At 39.3% G+C, this 21,391-nt stretch overlaps 1 protein-coding gene across 5 annotated transcripts in view; it reads right to left on the reverse strand.

The window, feature by feature from the left end:
* CKAP5 (cytoskeleton associated protein 5) overlaps positions 1 to 21,391 on the reverse strand; it is a 537,335-nt gene that overhangs the window by 501,645 nt on the left and 14,299 nt on the right. For all 5 annotated transcript variants that reach the window (XM_042446954.1, XM_042446955.1, XM_042446956.1 and 2 more), the window contains exons 2-7: positions 18,848 to 18,940; positions 11,533 to 11,726; positions 9,656 to 9,862; positions 2,091 to 2,262; positions 1,751 to 1,883; positions 1,418 to 1,521 (exon numbers count right to left, since the gene is read on the reverse strand). In XM_042446954.1, the coding sequence (XP_042302888.1) occupies positions 1,418 to 1,521; positions 1,751 to 1,883; positions 2,091 to 2,262; positions 9,656 to 9,862; positions 11,533 to 11,726; positions 18,848 to 18,904 (867 nt within the window). In that variant the 5' untranslated portion in view covers positions 18,905 to 18,940. The remainder of the gene's footprint in view (positions 1 to 1,417; positions 1,522 to 1,750; positions 1,884 to 2,090; positions 2,263 to 9,655; positions 9,863 to 11,532; positions 11,727 to 18,847; positions 18,941 to 21,391) is intronic.

Raw genomic sequence — 21,391 nt, forward strand, 5'->3', positions numbered from 1 at the left:
CATTCTAATACCTTCAGACAGCTGGCTTCACACATATACATAGAAGTATACCTAAATTAGCAAAACCTCAACAAAGAACCTCTATTTTGCAAAGTTTTTTTATTGGAGTGCAGCCGAGCACCTCCTTTTCTTGTCTTCTGTCTAACTAATTTTGTTTACTTTTTTGTTTTTTGGCAGTACTGGCCCTGGGAGGATAGTGAAGGAGGATTGGAGAAAGACAGACTTTCAGGGTTGCAGCATCATGTCTGCAGTAAACAATGAAATAAAGTTTGACCTGGGAAAGAAAGAAATTCTACTCTTGGCAATCCTATTTTAGCTTGTGCACCAGGAAAAGTAAACAACTGCCTCCAGAATCACCTATAGAGCATGTACAAAGAGCAAAACAGAAAGAAAGGAGGAAAACAGATTAGCCTGCCTCACCAGGTGCCCTAGCATGATGAAAAGAAGCACCAGTCTTTAAATTTCATCACAAAAGTGGAAATTATAAGGAAAATTGGGGCTGTTAAAATGAAAAAATTATCCTGGGATGGATTTTGGAAGATTTCAGGTCATCTCTAGAAGATTCAAAATGCTTTCATTTACTCATGCAAAGCTCACCATCTGGTTGTTTTACTTCACATGTGCACACTGTTAGTTTCGGATTTTAAAAAATTGCTGAAACATGTTGAAATGCTCTTCTCTTTTGTGGTGTAGGAACCTATCACTATTACAGTACGCCCGCTTTACGCGATCTTGAGCATAGGCGCTCAAACTGCGGGGCGTGCGTGGGGCCCAAGGGGCAGCGCGCCCCATTCAAATGAATGGGCATGCGCACCTATGGCGCCCTGTGCGCCATTGCGCACGAGCCCCATTGTTTCCAATGGGGCTTGAGCATAGGCTGAATTTGCCTTACGAGGCGGGGGCCGGAACGGATCCCCCGCGTAAGGCGAGGGATAACTGTATTTCCATGTTCTTTCTACCACTGATACCAAAGTTTCTGTTAAAAAAGTAAAGCCCAAGAACATATCATAAGCCAAGGAATACCTATACTATATCTATGGGACAGAAGTTTTATGTATATTATGGAAGATGTTGTATACAAATGCAATGCAAAAAAATGTATCCAGTGTTAAGAACACCCATTATGCGTAATATCTGTATATAAGAAATTACATACAAACCTTTAAAAAATGAAGCATTCTTACTATTTTCATTCATAGCAGTACGTACATCCAATGATACAATGCAAATGTTCCCAAATAGCTGCCAATCCTAGGACATGAAGTCTTTACAAAACAGAAAAACTGTTTTGTAGATATTTGGACTATCCATAATATAAGAATACTAATTGTCCACAAAAAGAGGGTAGATTAATTAAATTCCTATGGATCAAATGAAGATTACAGAAGAAGTAATGGTTAACTATATCATTCCTTACTATTTTATCATAGAAATCTTTGGGAAGTTTGGAGAGAATTTCAACAGCTTCCAGAAGTTCATAAGCATCCACCTGTGGAACAGCATCATCACCATCATCTCCACCTGCAGACAGTAATTAGCAAATGTTACTAAAGATGAGATAATTTTGTTGCCAATTTCACTGTATTAAATATATACCCAGAGGCTACAAAGCAAAGAAAGGTGCAATCCATACATTTATATACTGGTTTGAATTTAGCTTCAGTGCCTACTTGTGTTTTCTAGTCAATTTCATCTGATTCTTGACAGAAAAAATCTCAATCTCAGCTTTGAACTTCCAGGTCAAAATTACCTCCATCTGCATCCCCACCAGCTGCCTGTTGCTGCTCAAACTTTGCTTTCATTTCTTGCTGGGAACGAAGGAATCGGGTCTGCTTGGGAGCAGATGATGGGAGTTTGACCCATTCCTCCTCAAGTTCTTTTAACTGCAAGAATCAAAATAACTGTTAGAGTCTAAACACAAAATTCTGGGTTACTGATATGGGTGTGGTATTATCCTTCCCTATCACAAGTAATGCTATTGTCTGTCTTGAATGATGAAATGTATAAGCTGATCTTAGAAAATGTATCCTACTCTACTTAGTGAACTCTTCTTGGTAAGAATGATTGAAGATAAGCCTAGGCAAACTTACCTGAAGAGAGTTTATATTTTGTAACGGAGGCCTGAGAGCATCTCTTATCCATCTATAGATCTCAATAGCAAGGAGTTTGGCTTCATCTCGAACAGCTTTCTCTCGAGACTCAAAGAGTTTTGGCAACACTTTGATTACTGGCTTTAATAAAATTATTTTTGAACCAAATTCACTGAAACATAAAACAGACAAATAAATGTAACAGAGTAACAGTTATGCTGTCATCAGAGGACTGCCATGTAAGGTCTCTTTGTCATACATATATTTGGCAATGCTTTCAAAGCATCATTCTAGGATTACTTGTGCTAAACCAATGTTTTTATTTCCCATCTAAATTTATTTATTTATTTAAAATGTGAGTTTTTAAAACAATCTACAGAGAAGTCCTATATATATTTACTTGGAAGCAAGCCTCACTGCGTTGAATGGAGCTTACTTTCTAGCAAATAACAGTTAAAAGCCTTGAAGCACACAATAAACTATACAATGTGAGTGTTACTCAAACAGGTTTTGCATTCCCCCCTCCCACACATAAAATTTCAGAATTGTATATTTTTAGGTCACACATAGGAGTTGAACATTTAATCTTTCATTTTTTTGTCAGGTTAGATAATATTCTTGTACTTTGGAACACGCTGCCCACTGAGCTCCGCTCGGCCACCTCCCTGGCCCAGTTTAGAAGGGATTTAAAAACCGTTCTATTTCGAACTGCATTCCCCGAGTGAAGTTCCAGATGGCCTTCCTCCCTCCATTGTCGGCAAGACGGATGGCTGATCGGGGTTTTAAGTTGTTCTTAATTTTGTATCTATGTGTTTTATAATCTGTCTGTATTGTGTTTTATTGCTATGTTCACCGCCCTGATCAATGGAAGGGCGGTATATAAATAAAAAATTTATTATTATTATTATTATTATACTTTTCATTGTGCTCAGTGAGTAAACACTGTCGTTTTAGGATCTAGCAGTAATTAGGAAGCTCTGTGTGAGAAAAGAATATGGTTCTTACCTGTGCTAAGTCCATTTCCAGTAGGTGAGGATCAAATATCCTATAACTTGGGTAGTTCCTGCCATTTGCTCCAAAAGGCAGGAAAAACAAAAACCTTCCAGTGTTCCCCAGATGGGTGGACCAAACACTAGAAGGTCAGTTGCTAAAACAGCCAGAGACAAATGGTCCAGAAAGAAGGAAACTTCACCAATTTATTAACTTGGTAGGAATCATTATGATATTTAAGAAGAGAACAGTAATAGAACATGCGAAAACTGCTCCGTATGATGGCGAACTAATTACATCACTACACCTAGCCCAACGCCAGCACCCACAGGATGGAGAAGATGCTTGACAGCCACTGGAAACAGACTCATCACAAGTAAGAACCAACACTCCATTTCCCAGTAGAGAAGGATGGAGCATCCTTTAACTTGGGATTTACCAAAGCTTCCCTGACTTGGGTGAGTTGTGCTGGTGTCCCAAGGGCCTAGGCTTTAACTACCTATGCAGGAACCTCCTTCCAAAACCAGCTTCAGCTGAGTCCATGCTGTCTAGCCTGTAAGGCCCAATGAAGGTGGAGGATGACTTCCATATGGTCACTCTGCAGATCCCTATTAGGGAGCGCTAGTGGACAGAGCTGAAGTAGCAGTGCTCCTAATGGAGTGCACCATGGTGCTCTCTGGAATCAGGGTTTTCTGGGACTTGTAGCAGGCCATAATGCAAGCCCTGATCCACCTGCTCACAGTGGAGGTAGGCATCTTGCTACCCTTGGATCAGGGATGGAAGCAGATGAACAGGGCATCTGAAAAAGAGAAAACTGCTAGTCCTCCTCAGATAAATCTGGATTGTCCTGCACATGTTCAAGGTGTACCATATCTTCAGGAAAAGAAGAATTACCTCCTGAATCCTATGAAAGACAGAGTTCACTTTGGGCATGAAGGCTATGTCTAGGCAAAGACCTACCAAATTGGACCTGATGATGTAGAGTTCCTTACGCTCTAAGACACCCAGCTCCGACACCCTAAATGCTGAGGTAATGGCTATGAGGATTAGCACCTTCCAGGACAGGTGCTTGAGGGAGGCCTCTCTCAGGAGTTCAAATGGGAAACTGTCCAGGCTTTCAGGGATATGTGTAAGTCCATGTGGAGAAGCGGTACACTGTAGGCAGTGCATGGTTTGATATGTCCTTCAGGAACCACTGCACTTGGGGGTTCAAGGAGATCCTGATTTGTTTGACATTCTTACAACAGGGCCTGTGCAATGTATAGCTACCAGGGCTACCAAGATTTTGGTGAATATGCTAGGAACTGATGACAGTCTGAAAGGGAGGGTCATGAAATATTAATTCTGCAGGTTGTAACCAAAGTGCAGGAACTGAACATGTGAGTGGTGGATCAGGATAAAAAGGTATGTCCCTGTAAGGTCAAGGGATGACAGGAAGTCCCCAGGCTGGATCACGTCCAGAACACATGTCAAGTGTTCCGAGGTGGAAACATCTCTTCCTGACGAAGCAGTTCACCCTCCTAGCATTCAGGAAGGCTCTCCATTTGCTGTTCATAATGAGCACTAGAAAGAATACAGAATAGCAGCCTCTGCACCTCTGAAAGAGTGGTATATACTCTATTGCTCCAATATGAAGCTACTGATCAATGGCTTCCAGTAAGAAGTGGTATTTCCATAGGTTCTTGGACTTGGGAGAGTTGATGAATATCTCGGGGTTTGCAGGAAAACTCTATTTTGTATCCATGTCTGAAAGTGTCCAGTACCCAACCAGCTGTAGTAGATGTCTCTCATATGTGAGTGAATTCCTGGAGTCTCACTCCTATTGGCAGGACAGTATTGGGTCTATTGATCTTTCCATTGTCAAGTAATTGTGTTGGACTGGGGTCTGCCAACTGCAGTAGAGGATTGTTGCTTGATGTGGACACTATGTTCACTCCACTGTGTTCTGAAGGCCTTAGAGACCCTGGACTAAAAGGTAGAACTGAAAAAACGGGTGACATCATGAAAGAAAAGAAACTTCTGCCTGTTGTGTCTCTTGTCCTCCCTTCTCCTACCAGGAACTAGTGACTTCTTCCTGACCTTGTTTTTCCCCAGAACAGGTTCCAGCTATGGCAATGACTTCCTGGGCCATGACCACCCAGACAGGGCCGGCTCTTCCATATAGGCGACCTAGGCAGTCGCCTGGGACACAGAAAGATCAGGGGCATAATTTGCGCCCCTCTTGGCGAGAGCGCACATGCGCACACAGCTCCAGCCAAGCCCAGGGTGCCAAACGCTCTTATCCTGCTGCCCTGGGTTTGCTGGGCAGTGCTGCCCAGGGAAAGCAGAGGGCGCTTGGCTGGAGCGTGCGTGCGCGCTCGCGCAGCTCTAGCCCCAGCCCCAGCCAAGAAGCAGGAGGAGCGAGTTTGGCACCCTGGGGATAGAGCTGTGCACGCTCCAGCCAAGCGCCCTCTGCCTTTCCCTGGGCAGTGCAGCCCGGCAAACCCAGGGCAGCAGGAGCAGCAGCAGGGAAAGGCAGAGGGCGCTTGGCTGGAGCATGCGCGCGAGCAGCTCCAATCCCAGGGTGCCAAAAGTGCTCCTTCTGCTGCCCTGGGTTTGCTAGGCTGCACTGCCCCAGCAGGGAAAGGCAGAGGGAGAAGTCGCAGAAGCCCTGCCCCCTTCCCCCAAGAGGTGCGAGTTGCGGAGGAACAGGAGAGATGCTGGGAGGGAAAGGACTTGGAGGCACCTGAAAACAACAATAAGAAGAAAGAGGAGCCTCTTCCTCCTGCTGCTTTTGGCCCTGGAAGGGGGTGGGGGGGGGGGGGCACTGGGGAGAGGAGCCCAGGCAAAATGGCATGTGCCTACCTCCATGCATCCAAGCGAGCCTTGAGAGCCCAGCTGAGAAGAGGCTGCTGGTAAGACAGGTGGGTCCTCCTTTCCCAGCCTTCCCTCCAGGACCTAGGGGCTCCGAAATGGAGCAGGTCCTCAGGACACACACTGCAGAAATCAACCCTTTTTTTGAGACCCCTTTAACAGCCCTGGCTCAATGCTAGGGAATCCTGGGAACTGTAGTTTAGGGAGACATTCTCTGTAAGGCTTCTCTGTCAAAGGGAGCTCTGGGGCTACAAGAAGCCACAGTTCCCAGGAACTACAATTCTGGGGATGATAGTTTTTGTTCTCAACTATTTTTGCTGTTGTTCATTTCTTTATATGAACCAGGGCAGTTAGAGTGGTCTCCAAGTGGATTATTTCTGCAGTGTGTTTTGGACCTAAGAAGCCTAAGAAGTATGTGTGTGTATACAGACACATACATATACTCTGTGTGTGTGTGTGTGTACACACACACACACACACACACACACACACTATATTTAAGTATATATACACTGAGTCCTAGCAGCAAGGATTTTGGACTCCTATAGCACATAAAGCCAAGGTCCAAAACACACTGCAGAAACAATCCAGTTTGAGACTGCTTTAGCTGCCCTCAGTGCTAGGGAGTTCTGGGATTTATAGTTTATTGTGGCACCAGAACTCTGACAGAGAAGGCTCAATGTCTCACAGAACTACAGTTCCCAGAATTCCCCAGCACTGAGCCAGGACTGTTAAAGCAGCCTCAAACTGGATTCTCTCTGCTGTGCATTTTGGACCTTGGCGTCCTTCTCATATTGTGGATGTTGCTCTTGTGTGCCTCCAAGTCATTTCCAACTTATGGCAACTTCATCCTGGGGTTTTCTTGGCAAGATTTCTTCAGAGGGGGTTTGCCCTTGCCATCCTCTGAGGCTGAGAGAATGTGACTTGACCAAGGTCACCCAGTGGGTTTGCATGGCTCAGCCAGGATTCGAACACTGGTCTCAGAGATGCTCAGAATGCTCCAAGGCTTCCTTGCATGTGCTGTGGTTTTTCTCTCTTTTTCTGTCCCCAATGAATTAGTAGTTGTGAATTTGGGTCTTCAGAGTTGTGCTGACTGGCATGTCAAAATGTCCTCCATTTTGAACATGGCTGAGAAACATGAATTTATATGGTTTTTATTAATGTTTTTTGGCTTTTAGTTGGTCGTGTCCTCCATTTTTCTTGAACGTCTTACAATTTGTCCTACATCGTGCCCTACATTTTTCCTACACTTTGAGGGCCTACTTGGGGGGGGGGGGGCAAAATATTTCTTGCCTAGGGTGGCCAAATACCTAGAGCCCGCCCTGCACCCAGAGCCAGGCCAGGAGGGGACTCCTTGCTGACTATGTGTAGGAGTGCCTCTGTATTCACTACTTCTCCTGCATCATCATGCCAGCTTGCCTCCCCAACCCACGATCAACTTAGAGTTAGGCAGAGGTAGTTCAGCACCAGTGACTCTTCCCATGGCTTCTGCGTAACAAAAGGGCAATGATAAAAAAAAATTGAGGAAAGAGAAAATGAGAAACAAACAAACAAAAAGAAAGGACAAAGAAAAAGGTTCAAGCAGAGGTTGGGAGAGGACTGAAACACATTCTATCAGAACAGTAGGCAGGAAAAAAACTGATGACCTCGAGGTTGCTCCTCCCATGTGACAGACACTGGAAGGCCTTTCTTCTTCTTGCCTACCAAAGTTATAGGATGCTCTATCCTTATCTACTGGGAAACTGTAAAGCGGATATATAACACTGAAAGATGTGGATTATGCTAAGCTTTTATTAAATTTCAAGAACAGCTCATCACCGTTAATGCAAAACTAAACAGGCTACTGAAGACTGACATCTTTTCCTCAACATCGAATACAGTAGGCCCTCCACATTTGCAGCTTTGACTTTCCAGCTTTATTCAATAGGTTATCTCTGGATCCTCCAGTGCAACTCTATGGTCATCTTCTGACAAAAGCTCCAGAGAGTTGTGCTGGAGCACCTAGAGATTCCTAGAGAGAAACTTCTCTAGGCATTTTTAGGTCCTTCAGTGCCGTTCTATGGTCACCTTTTACCGTACAATGACCACAGAGTTGCACTGGAGGACCTAGGAATTCCTAGAGAAGTGTTCTCTCAGGTCAAAAAGTAGTGTTTTTTAATTTGCGGTTTTTCCATTTTCACAGGTGTGAAATGCATCCCTAAACCCAGCAAATGTAGAGGGCCCACTGTAAACGAGACTGTCCTATTTGTAACCAGTCTTCTAACTGGATTAATTACTCCGTGGCAGTAAACAAACAAACAAACAAAAAACAGAACATATATGTCAGGTGTAGTCAGGATCCTAACAGGTATTCAGATGCAGTATGTTGTGGTCCCTTCCACCATGCAGATGGGTTGTAGAGTCCTTATCCTTATCTAACTCACAGCCAAACACTTCATAACAAGGAATAATAGATTGGTTGCAATAGATTGCTTCACTTTAACATAATAATAATAATAATAATAATAATAATAATAATAATATAAAACTTTTATTTATATCCCGCTTTTTATTAAGACAATCAAAGTGGTGTACATCATTCAAATAATACAACAATATATACACAATATTTCCCCGTTTAAAAAGAATTAAACAGTTAAGGATTGAAATTATATAAACATTAAAATAATTTAAATCAAAGACGGTGGGCAGTTCAAAGATGGGAACATACTCAGGGAGTAAATTTTGCTTTTAGCAACCAGCTTATATTGTTGTAATAACTACCTTGCTGTGAAGGGATACTGGAAGCCATCAGCTAAAGGACTGTGATGCTTTCATCTGCTGTAGACCACTTGCTATAAAATTTACCACAAAATAAAAGCTTATTTTAAAGCATTTACATGTGCCAGTCTTGGGGGGAGGGCTGGAACTACGAGTTCCAGTCTGCAGCCTGGTGGGAGTTGGTATTTCTTTAAAAGTGTCATTGATTCAAAACACACTGCATAAATAATCCTGTTTGTTTGCTTTAACTGCCCTGGCTCAGTGCTTGGGAAGCCTGGAAATTGTAATTTATTGTGGCATCAGAGCTCTCTGGCAGAGAAAACTAAATGTCTCACAAAACTACAGTTCCCAGAATTCCCTAGCACTGAGCCAACAGCAATTAAAGCTGTCTCAAACAGGATTACACTATTTCTGCAGTATGTTTTGGGCCATAAACAATTTTTGTGCAGCACATATTTTTGTATCCCTTTGGTAGCCCTAATAAATATATTATGTCAATGCGATTTTTTCAAACTGCTAGGTAGCTTTCTTTCATATTTTTTAAAGTGCTGTATGGACAGGGGAAGTTGGTATTAGAGCAATACACTCAAAACCATTGTGACACTAGTCTCATGTTTCTTTTTTCCCTTTAGCAACTCACAAGATAAGATAGCTAATCATTGAAAAACTCTACTATTAGGACATTTTAATGAAAACAGTGTGATAAATTGGGTCATATAGCTAAACACTGCAAGACATTATTACAATAATAACTGCAGAGTATTTCTCTGTTCTAGGAATATGTTATAATATTCTCTGAACAGAGAAATATACTGAGGTTAATGTTGTATATTGTAATACACTTAGAGTTACTGTGTACAGTATTTGCAGTTTCAAATACACAGGAATATCAAATTCTGTCAATCAAAACTGTCACCTACACCAGACACTGTCTGATTTTTAGTGACTTCAGGGGATCTTACCTTAGTGCTCTCCTCAGGGTCTCTATACATGCCACTATGATCTTGGGATTCTTGTTGTCCAAGCCTTTGAGTAGCTCTTCTTGCACTACTTCTCCCTTCTCAATTTCAATGAACATCAGACATATGTCTATGCCTAGCTCCTTGGCTTTGGCTTTAGGCTGATTGAACACTTTATTTACAACTCCTGACACTACTTCTCCAGTTGTTCTTTAAAAAGAAAAAAGAGAAGAGGGCAATAATACTTTTAGCACACATCAAAATTAACACTCATCTTCCTTAGGGAGATTACTTTTATTTTTTGAACATACAGGAATGATGTCCTCTTCCTTAAACTAGTTGCAGTATGGATTTGCATTAATGTATTGCAACACAAGCATTTGTTGAACAGATCTAAGGCCATCCACAAAGAATTTGCTCCAATGTAGCTGCAAAAGCCACATTGATTTTAAACCCTCTTCTAAGCACAGGTCTTTAACCAGGATTCTTTTCTCCTTTCTCCCCATTGCACATTTTTAAAGCAATACAAATCTAAAAATCCAACCGCACAAACTTATTTAACATTTATTCTAAAAATTAATGAATTATTTGGTCAGGGGAAAAGGTAAGTTTGTTACACTGGCCACTTCAAGCTGTTTAAAGCAAAAGTACATTATCAAACCAAATGAGAGTTGGGGGAAAGCAATACCCATGCTTTACTGATTTCCTTGGTTTTATTCATTTTAAGACTAGAGCAAAAACACATTAATTATAATACTGAAATACATCTAGAGGCAAGTGCAACACATATCAGCACATAAGACTCCCACAGATACCTGTTTCCCCAAATGCATGCAGGATTAGTGCTGAAAATAAATAAATAAATATTTTTGGGAAATGACAGTGGTGGCAGCACCTCTTTGGGAGCTCACAGTGCTCAAAGGAGCACAGAGAGAATAGAGGGGGTTGGTGGTTCTTTTAGGTTCTACCTTTACATTCTTTTTGACATGTGTCATTTTCTTAGTACTGCCTGCACCTGGTTGCCTCTTCCCTATGCCTCAGTCACCATTTACTATAGTTTCCTCCTCTTTTATGTAGCCTTTAAGGTGAGCACAGTTATGCCTTCCAGCATTTGTAAGTTCACTGGCATTGCTTTCCTTTGCTTTGTCTTTTACATCCTTTGCTATATGCCCGCACCTTTTACCTTGACTTATCCATGGGTCATATCAAAATCCTTAATTCTTGCCCCCAACTTTGCCTTCAACTTATAGATAAGGCTGACAAATACATGAATATTACAAGAGTATATACAGTTGGAATAGCTTTAAAAAAATACCCAGGGGAACCTCTGCTTATGACTTGTTCAGAGCCCCAAAGTAATCTTTTAACATTTATTTGTTGTTACTAATTAATTAAAAAAATATAAAAACTCATCCTTCTCATCATTAAATGACAATAATAAGTAAAGATCAATTCATTACTTTGGGAAGTAATTTGGTAATGGTTATTTAAGCTAATTCTGATGCATGACTAACACAACAATGTTTATAGTTTTCACTAAAGCTATTAACATTCATGAATTAAATCTTGATTTAACACCAACATTAATGCATTGGCATCAACTATAACATCACCAAGCTCAGGTTTAGAGTAATACTCTGTTATTTAGGCAACTTATTTTGGAAACCCCCCAAAAGGGGGAATGAACATTTGGAGCAGAGTTATAAAGATAATAGAGAAAAACAGCTGTTTACAGGAACAGTTCTTCAGTCTCACATGGCCAAAAGTCAACCAGTTAATGCCTTCTCTCTAGCATCATTTGATTTTATGTGGCAAACAGTGCAAAAACTGGTGAAATCCCTTCTTAAAAGTACTGTACTGAAATACAACAAATTACTTACTTTCCTGCAACATGAGCATTTTCAACATAAGCAAGTGCTGCTTCCAGTCCTTTCAGTTGAGCTACTGCATTGGAGTCTGTGACAAATTTCTTTGTAAGTCCAAGATACTTGGACCATTCAGGGCTCTTTTCATCATCTATCTTCTCAAACAACTTCAAAGCTTCTTCATATCCATTTAACCTGGCCTTCCACAACTAGGAAGAGAATAGAAAGGTATTAGAAAGATACATTAATGCATTTGTTTGATTAAATTGAGCTTAAGCAAACAAGACATTAATTTTTCAAATGTTCAGTCCCCCGCTTTCATTAAAACAACTAAACAAAAACAAGTGGAATTACAATACTACGTAGTTTTTCATAAAGCTAATCACAGAAACAAACTGTTCTCTTCATTGCTAGTCTCCATAGAAGGTTGCATTATTAAGTAATTTATTAGTTGCATTAATAAGACAGATTATTTATCTGTAGACTAAACAACACTTTTTAAAGAAGTGCTCAATCTAACTGTCAGCTAGTTGGCTTGAGGTTCATGATCAGGTTATTAATGGACATGTTTAGCTTCTGTAATGATAAGCTAATTGAAATTTAAAATACCTGAAAAGTCAAGTTTAGGAAATTGCCTAGTACTTTAAAAAAAAAAAGATTATAATATTTTGGAAGAGAATCAGTATGAAAATTGATTTCATCCATAAACAAGATTATGAATTTAAATGGGAACGTTCAATTTTTCCTCCAAAACTGGGTAGGAAAGGAAACTGGATTCACAAATATTTTACAGGAGAGAGAAAAAGAAAATGAATCCAGAAGCTAGCTCAGACGATCTGAATATTGTTGTAATGCACAACTCTGAATATTTATAAGTGATTCACAATGTATCAGGAACCTGCCAAGGATTCATGCAAAAAACAAGAACTTTTGGGAGCAAATGTTATTTATTTATTGGGTTTATACCCTGCCCTTCACCAGGGAGGGCACCCAAAATATCATGAGTCAAATTTCCACATGTAAAAAGAGATTTCAGTGCTGTTTTTGGACTAATTTGTGTAAGAAATATGGAAAGACAAAACTGAAAATAATATAGTTACATATTGGCTACGCTTACACAGCGAGTTTCACACAATTTTTAATGGAAATCCAGAAAGGTTTTTTTCCTAACCTGTATGGCTGAACAGGATGGAGAGTTCCCTTACAAAAGAATCAGTAATAATGATGGGAAACCTTCCCTTGGTTATCATGTTATCATGCCATAGAATTAATGCAGTTTGGCAACAATTTAACTGTCATGGCTCCATCCTTTGGAATCCTGAGGTTTGCAGTTTATTGTGGTACCACAGCTCTCTGACAGAAAAGGCTAAATACCTCACAAAACTAGAAATCTCAGAATTCCACAGCATCAAGCCGAGGCAGTTAAAGCAGTGTCAGACTGCATTTATTCTGCAGTGTAAATGCAGCCTAAGCTGAATTAGCCAGGTGAAAAACTTATTTCAAGAGTACATATGAAGAAAGAATGGTATAAAACAGTGATCAACAAATTCAAAAGGAACTCCAAAGTGCATAATTAATAATGTCAAGAACGCTACTAGAGTCATGGTTTCCTCCAGAAATGGAAAGCACTATTCAAATAAGAAAAAAATAAACATGATATTACGCGCACACAAATACAGTACAGTACAGTTTATTCATGACAACCATATACAGGTTGCAGCCAGCAAATTACACAAATTATTGAAACTTTAAAAAGTTTTCAAGTCACAGTTGTCTCTCATCTAAAGCAAAATGTTTACACTAAAATTACAAAAATGTTTTATACTAAACACATCACAATGTTACGTAATCCATTCAAATTAGTATAATCTATTTATTGCAGATTCCCACGCAGGCCTTTATCCTCAAAATCTAATCTAAATTTAGCTGCTTTCATAGCAAATCTGGCAGTGTTAAATATAACAGACTTAACTGGATTAGCTAACAAGTAAGTGATTTTCTCCAGATCGTTTTTGTTAGCTACAAGTTCTAAGCTTCTCTTCAGAAACTTATCTCTTGGGGTTTTATATATCCTGCAACGTATCATATAGTGTATCGTATCTTCAATATCCCCACTTCCACAAATGCAAACACGCATGGCCAGTAGTAACAGCAAGTGAGGTGAACCAACTAATTCTAAGTCTACATAGGAAGAAGGCACCTGGAGAGGACATGCTTTCTCCAGAGATATTCTTGGATAATCTGTACTGGCGGGCCCTCATATTAGCAAAGCTTTTTACTTTTATCAAGTCAGTTGGGAAATTCCCCAATGGGTGGAGACAAAGTATTGTGGTTCCTATTTTTAAAAAGGGAAATAAAGCCTTACCAGCCGGTTATCATCCTATTAGTTCATTAGACATCACCTCTAAATTATATACACATTATCTTCTGTCTAAAGCTGAAGACTGGGCAGGTCATAACAATGTGATTGGTGAAAAACAGGCTGATTTCCGACAGGGCAGATCTGCTACTGACTACTGTTTTATATTGAATCATCTAAAAGAAAAATATACAACTTCCTCCAAAAAGTATTTACTGTATATACTCATGTATAAGTCTAGACATTTTAGTCAAAAAATTGACCCCAAAAATCTAGGTCGACTTATCCACAGGTCAATGCAAATTCTATACTTTAACTCTTATTAAAAAGGGAGCCATCCCCTGATTAAAGGCAAGAGTGCAATTTGTCCTGGAAGCACTAACCTCCCTCTATTCTCTCTTCCATCCAGCCTTTAGTGTGAGCCAAAACAGTTATGCCTGCCATAATTTTGTAGGCTTTTTGGCATTGTTTTCCATTGCTTCATCATTTAGATCCTTTGTTGTAAGTCCCTAAATTTTACCCTCGATTTATCCAAGGGTCATATCAAAATCCATAATTTTTAGGTTGTCCATCTCACTGTGCAGACCCCTTGCCGGGGTTGGAGTTTGCAGCAGAGCACATCTGGTAAGGACAGAGGGATCTCCCTCCTCCATCCGCGCCTGGGCTCTCTGGCCTTTCAGCCCCTTCAGCCAGACATGGCTGGGCTGTCTTCTTCTTTAATGCTGGAGTTGGGCCTAGTTGCCTCGCAGCACAGCAGCGTATGAACTGTCTCTCCCTGCCTGGCTTTGTTTCAGCCATTAGAAAGTCAAAGGGATAGAGCAAGACTAAAGAAAACATAGTTGTTTTTGCAGGTAGTTGCCAAGGCAGGAAAGAATAGACCATGAATATAAGAAGAATAGAAAAAACATTAGAAGAAGTATTAAAGTCTTATTTTGGAGTGAGAGATGGAATCAACCCATGTTGATGGGATGGCACAAATTGTGAAGGTTGGGAATGGATAGACGGTTGTTGATCTTGATTAAGAATTTATACTCAGATACTAGTATCCCAGTAAGCAAAAAAGGGACACTTATCAGAAGAGGTTAAAATTACCAAGGGTGTGAGACAAGGTTGTATGGTTGCCCCATTTTTGTTTAATATTTATGTAAATGATATAACAGCAATGGTCAATGACTCTAAATTTCCTGTGGCCTTGGGAAATCAGAAAATCAATATTTTGCAGTAGTCCCTTCCCTTACGCGGGGGATCCGTTCCAGACCCCCCTGCGTAAGGAAAATTCTGCGAAAGCTCAAGCCCCATTAAAGCCAATGGGGCTCGTGCTCGCAGTGGTGCGGCAGCGCTCACGCCATTACTCTTTCCAATGCACGGCACCATTTCTTCCAGTGCGGCTTCCAGTGTATGCTGCAAGCCGCGTAAGGCACATCTGCATATAACCCAGGTGCACTGTACTATATGTATATATCTTATGGTCTATATGATATGGTCCTGTTGGCACAAAATTTAATAGACATGAGAAAATTATTGAAAGTTTTTGGGGAAGTATGTAACAAACAAGAATTCTGCATGAATTATACAAAAACAAAGGTTATAGTCTTTGGCAAGTGACCACCCAAACATAGATTGATACTGAATGCATTTCACCTGGAACGGGTTAAGCAATTTAATTATTTAGGGGTTTGCTTTTTCCAGAATGACTCATGGAATAACCACTTGACAGCTATAAATTTGAAGACAAAGATCTATACAAACAGTCTTAAAATTTGCAAGAGTGAAAGGTGGAAATGTAGTTCTTCTGTAAGGGTTTTTGTGGCAAAGGTCATATCACAGATTACATATGGAGCAGAGGTATGGGGAAATATTAAGACAAATAAATTAGAGGTCTTACAGAATAAAAATTTAAGAGCAATATTGTGCCTTCCATCAAGTGTATATGCGAGCAGAAGTTGGATTAATGCCAATATCTTATTTCCTCTTATATGAATCATTTCTTTATTTTATAAAACTGAAGTATTCAGTCAATGAATTGGTAATTTGCACTGTAGATGAACAAAATTCTATCTATAAAAATTGATGGCTATTAGAATGGGAGCCAAATTTGAAGAAATTTAGCCAGTACCCTACCTACAGTTCTAAAATCTGGTGATGGTAGGAAACTCATCAAAGAAAGAATGCATGAGTACTATGCTGTGCGGGATACTGATGCCATTAGAACTTCAAAGTTCTCTTCTAGTTTCCCCTTTCTAAAAGTATATTTTGGAGAGGAAAAATGTTTGTCAGAAATAACTCAATCTCTTCTTTGTAGGGCTTCTATAGCTCTGTGATTCAAGACAATGAAAACCAATTACAGTCACCCAAAAATAAATAAATAAATAAATAAATAAATAAATACAAACAGACAATAAAGGATGAAAAAAGATGTTGAGAAGTACCAAGACCAACAATTTAAAAAAGTTTTCAAATACATGAAGAATCAGGAAATCAGATAGAGAGGAGGCAAGACCAGTGAATGATGAAATTAAATAAGGATTAAAGAAGGAAAAGGAAATTGTAGAAAAGAAGAATGAAATCTTTCTGCTTTACTAAAAAAGATCTAGGGAAGATACCAGTGCCAGAACTAATATTTTAATATGCTAATCTGCAGATCCATCTAAGAGCTCTTGAACAATTCAAATTCTTAGGACTATGTAAGAAATCTGTTGATCTTCTAGCAAATGCCCGAGATAGTTCTGACCTGTGCACCAGAGTACTAGAAAGCAGTCAACACAACAAGCAATTTCTAAAAAACAATCCAGAAATTTACAAGTCATTTAGTTTATCATATTGTTCATATAAATTGATGGACTAACACACTATCTGAGTTAATGGTGTAATGTAGACACATGACAAAGAGACCAGAAATAATAATGTGGATGAGCAGGCCCTAAAGAAACTTGGGTTCATAACATCATGACAAACACCGAAGACCCTATCTGATTTGACACTGAAATCACAGTGCAAAAAGTTAAAAGATGGCACCTAGGCAGATCCTAAACAACTACATTTCTGAACAATGGATAGCTGTGTTGAAGTAACAGAAGGGTTCAAGACTCATTGCTTCCAGTGTTTCTTTTTTGGTTTTCCTATGGTGGCCTAAAAGGTGGAAGGTAACAAGAGAAAAGTAGGATGATGTACTGTAAAGGTAAATGATGTAACTGTCATGAGAAGATAGGATCAATAACATCTCAGAGACTAGTTTGTATTTTGAAAATCTGCAACTGGGTCAAGTAGTTGTAACTGAAGACCAAATGTAAACAGAGGCCCAGAAGATTTGGGATATGGAAGGAGGACCTGAAACAAATGCAGAAAAGCTCTATGTTGTTCTACTGGCCTGTGGAGCGTGTAGTAATAATAATAATTGTATTTATATCCCCCGCCCCTCTGCGCAATGCAACCGGGGCAGCTTTCAACATTAAAATATACAATCTCATGACCCCTGAATCCACCCATCCTTAAAATACAATTAAACAAATTACAATTACAACATTCTTAAAATAATTACATCAAATAAACAATAAACAAACAAATAAATAATGCACAATAGGTGTAGCAAAATTGGGGTCAACAAATTCGGGTTTCTTTCTAGTGGCCAGGTATCTAATCAGGAAAGGTGTGTGTGTGTTTAAGGCTTGTGAGCAGCCCTGACACAAAAATGCAGTACAAAGGGAAATTATTTTTTAAAAAGGAACAAATATGTATAAGTGCTTGATCCTGTCAGTTCTTACACATCTTCACTATATGATCCTTCCTATGCCACTAGATGGGGAAAAAAATAAATCATGTCAGAGGTCCTCCTTTTCCAGAACATGTCCTACATTCCAACCTTCTGTCCATGAGGAATTCCAAAACGTTCTCCATTTTGAACAGGACTAAGAAGCAAGAATTTATATTTCTATGGGTGTTTTTAGCTTTTATTTCATCATTGAGCAATAGCAGTTAAAGCCGTCTGAAACTGGATTATTTCTGCATTTGTTTTGGACCTAATAAGGCTATGGCTGGAGAAATAATGCAGTTTGACACTGTTTTGACTGCCAAGGTTCAGTACTATAATGGAACTTTGGGATTTGTAGCTCTGTGATGATGAGGCACTGGGCCTTTTCTGTGCGAAAGCTCCACAAATGATCATTCCCAGAATTTCACAGCAGGGAACCATGGCAGTTAAAAGTGAAGAGGCTCAACTTGGAAACAATCCTGCATTTAAAAACAGAATGTTTTTAAAGAAAAGCCTGGGGGTACTATATTGTTTTAATGTGTTTTAAGCATTTTTATTCTTTTAAAGTATTTGATATTTTTGCATTGAATTTGTTTTTGTAAGTTATTCTGTTGGATGGAGGGATAATGGGTTTTATTCTGTATTTTATCTTATTCTTACTATGTATTTCATTCATATTGTAAGCTGCCTTGATCCATCTGGAGAGGCGGGATAAAAATAAATTATTATTTATTATTATTATGATTAGGCATGGAGATAAGAATTAAAAGAATTTGTAGACTAGAACAATCCAGAGAAGAATAAAATAACACACAACTCTACAGCGAAAGAAGTTCATGCCTGTTGTAGTCCTCTGTAGAAAAAAATGCATTAGCTCCTCTGCCCGCCCCCTTTGATGCCATGTGTGGAAATATAGTGGGAATAGAGGGACAGAGAGCGTTCCTAGTCATCCTGATTCATCTCAAAAGCATCTACCCACATGCAGGATTGCACATACAAAGAACTTATTGTATTATTAATAGGTCATTGAAAACAAGTTAGTGATCATGATGTAACCACTACATTATGGCTAATAAGGGAAGTGCACTTTCAAGTTTGTCAAAATCAATCTGAGATTGTGAGGTGTTTGACAAAATTCTTAAAACTAGTGACTTTGAGATTATTATCTTACTTCCTGAGCAAAAGCTAGAGAAATGCCACTTCTTAAAACACAATAATCTTACCTTGTGTTCACATTTCTGATCAATGGGTAATTTCATCCACTCACTATCATCCCCCATGATGCTTTAATGTCTTGTATTTCTTCACAGTAATTCCTAGGGAAGACAAAAAGAAATGAACTAACAGTTTTCTGGAACATGAGAAGCTGAAATGAACTGCCAGACAATTATAGGGTTTGACTGAAACTGCAGCATTTTAAAAAAAAACCTCAACCAACCATAAAGAGAAAGCAGCAGACACTTTTAGCCGTGCCACATATTTGGATTCTGCACAGTCCAAGTCCAAATTCTGCACTCAAACATATTTAAATGTGCATACACATTGTTTGAAACAGTTTTCTTCTCTCTGCAGGCTGAGTATTTGGGGGCAGAACAGGAATAACTGAGAAAATTGAGATGGGGCAAATATTAGGCGTATGACAAACGGATGAAAACTGGAAGAGGTGGCAGGAACAACAGAACTACCCCACTGTGCATTTTCAAAAAAAACATGCAAAAAGCCAACCAGTCACGCCAAAAAATCAAATCACTACATCATATGACCACATAAAGTGGAGGGAGCTGAAGCCAGACTGAGGTACAGGTTTTCTTTTAGTGTTTGTGAAGTAAAAAAGATACAAAGATGAGGGAGTAAACAGAATTAATGTCTCTTAAGAGTACTGCAGTTGCAATATTCAACTGCTAAAAAAAAGCTACAAAGAACTAGAATCTAGACCATTAGTACAAGTTCTTTCTTACTTTGAATATTATACCCCTACTATAATATCTTCCTTATCAATGTTCTATTTCTGATGCTATCAATTTTAGTAAGACCAGATGCACTAATTTAAGTATTGGACTCTACAGGGACATAACAGGATGACATGATCAGCAGGGCACTTCACACTGTTTCTGTTTCAATACTCTTTTCAATGGCCAATGGTCACGTCTACATTTACCAAAGGCACAAAAACCTCAGTTTGTGGCAAAACACTAATAATTTCACCACAGAATGCATATAGGAAACACAATATAAGGATAAAATAAGGCTTGCAATCACTGGCCCGAATCGTACTAGTGGTCTCAAGTAGAGGAAATAAGTGGAATTTATACAAGTGTTGAGTCATCATTCAACAACTGATTCTAAAGAAATCAATTCTATGAAAAAGCTTTGGCAGCCTATTTTAGAGATACAGAGGGGCAGTTATTTCTCATTAGAAGTGCTTAACATAAATAGCAAACATGTTCTTTACTGCCATGAAGAAATGATTATCTGAAACATACCCAACTCATAGCATTTCTACAGGACAATTTTGATTCCAGTTGCCTACTACATCGTGAACCATTTTCAACTACTTCTTTAATTGTACTTTCGATCTAAGCGTTTTCTAACCTGCCAATTCCTTCTGTTCCATTCATGTTTTGTTCTTTCACCTGTTAATATACAAGCTCCCCTCCCCCTGCTGCCTCAGTGTTGTGCTGTGCCAATATGGGCTCCATCCCAAATCAATCCCAGGATGCAGCAACTGCACAAACAAACATGCAGCAAACAAAAGTGCTGCTAAGTGGTTAAGGATTCAAAACTCTGTTTTAGATTTAAAAGATCTCTGTGCAAGATTGTTCACGGTTACTTCTAGAGTTAAAAAATAGAGAATGATAATACTCCACTGATGCTTAAAAATTACACTTTATCTGCTTCTGGCAGTAAAATAAGATCTGACCTGAGCTTTGGCAAACTATGTCTCAAATATGAAAGGAATGAGAATAGCACAGAGGAAATGGGGATGTGGTGCCTGCCAAGCCTTGCATGATTTTGTCATAAAGTGGTGCCAGTTTGGGTAAAGATAATTTGTTTTGCTCTCTGAGTGAACAATTTGTGAAGAAAAGCCAGCATTGAAAGGCTCTTCTTCAGCTACAGGCTGCATTTGTCTACATTTTTCTTTGAAGTTACAGTATATCTAAATCTAAGTACTTTCTTCTGTTACATTTGCTTTTCCCTTATTTTATTATTTTTAATACCATATCATATATCTTATCACAGCTTTGTTTGCAATCCTGAACTTTCTCAGATTAACTGGTTTTCAAGAAGGCTGAGGGAATCAACTACCAGTAGTAACTTTTGTGAGCTTGCTTGCACAGATGCTATATATCTCTCCCATCAATATTCTCACTAAATCTGAAAGTTGTGACACTCGTAACCAAGCAATGATATGAGACCAGTACATAATTAGCACATAGATCTCAGTGATCATATTAATCTATATATCTAGATAGATAGATATATTCCTGTCCATATATTCACTGGTTCTTCTCAAAGCAGGCTAGGGTTCCAAACCACAGAATAAATAAAAAGGCATTCTATGAAGATGCCACCCACAGATGCTGGCAAAACACCAGGAATAATCTCTTCTTGAACATGGCCACATAGCCCGGAAAACCCACAAAAAACTATAAATACAAAGGCAGTTCAGCAGAGGAATTGTTCTTGTTGTTTGCTGTCAGCCCTATAAATGGAAGACTTCCAAGAGCTCCAACCATCAACTGCACTGCTAAGGTCTTGCCCACAAA

The sequence above is a fragment of the Sceloporus undulatus genome, chromosome 1, assembly GCF_019175285.1.
Source record: "Sceloporus undulatus isolate JIND9_A2432 ecotype Alabama chromosome 1, SceUnd_v1.1, whole genome shotgun sequence".
NCBI lineage: Eukaryota > Metazoa > Chordata > Lepidosauria > Squamata > Phrynosomatidae > Sceloporus > Sceloporus undulatus.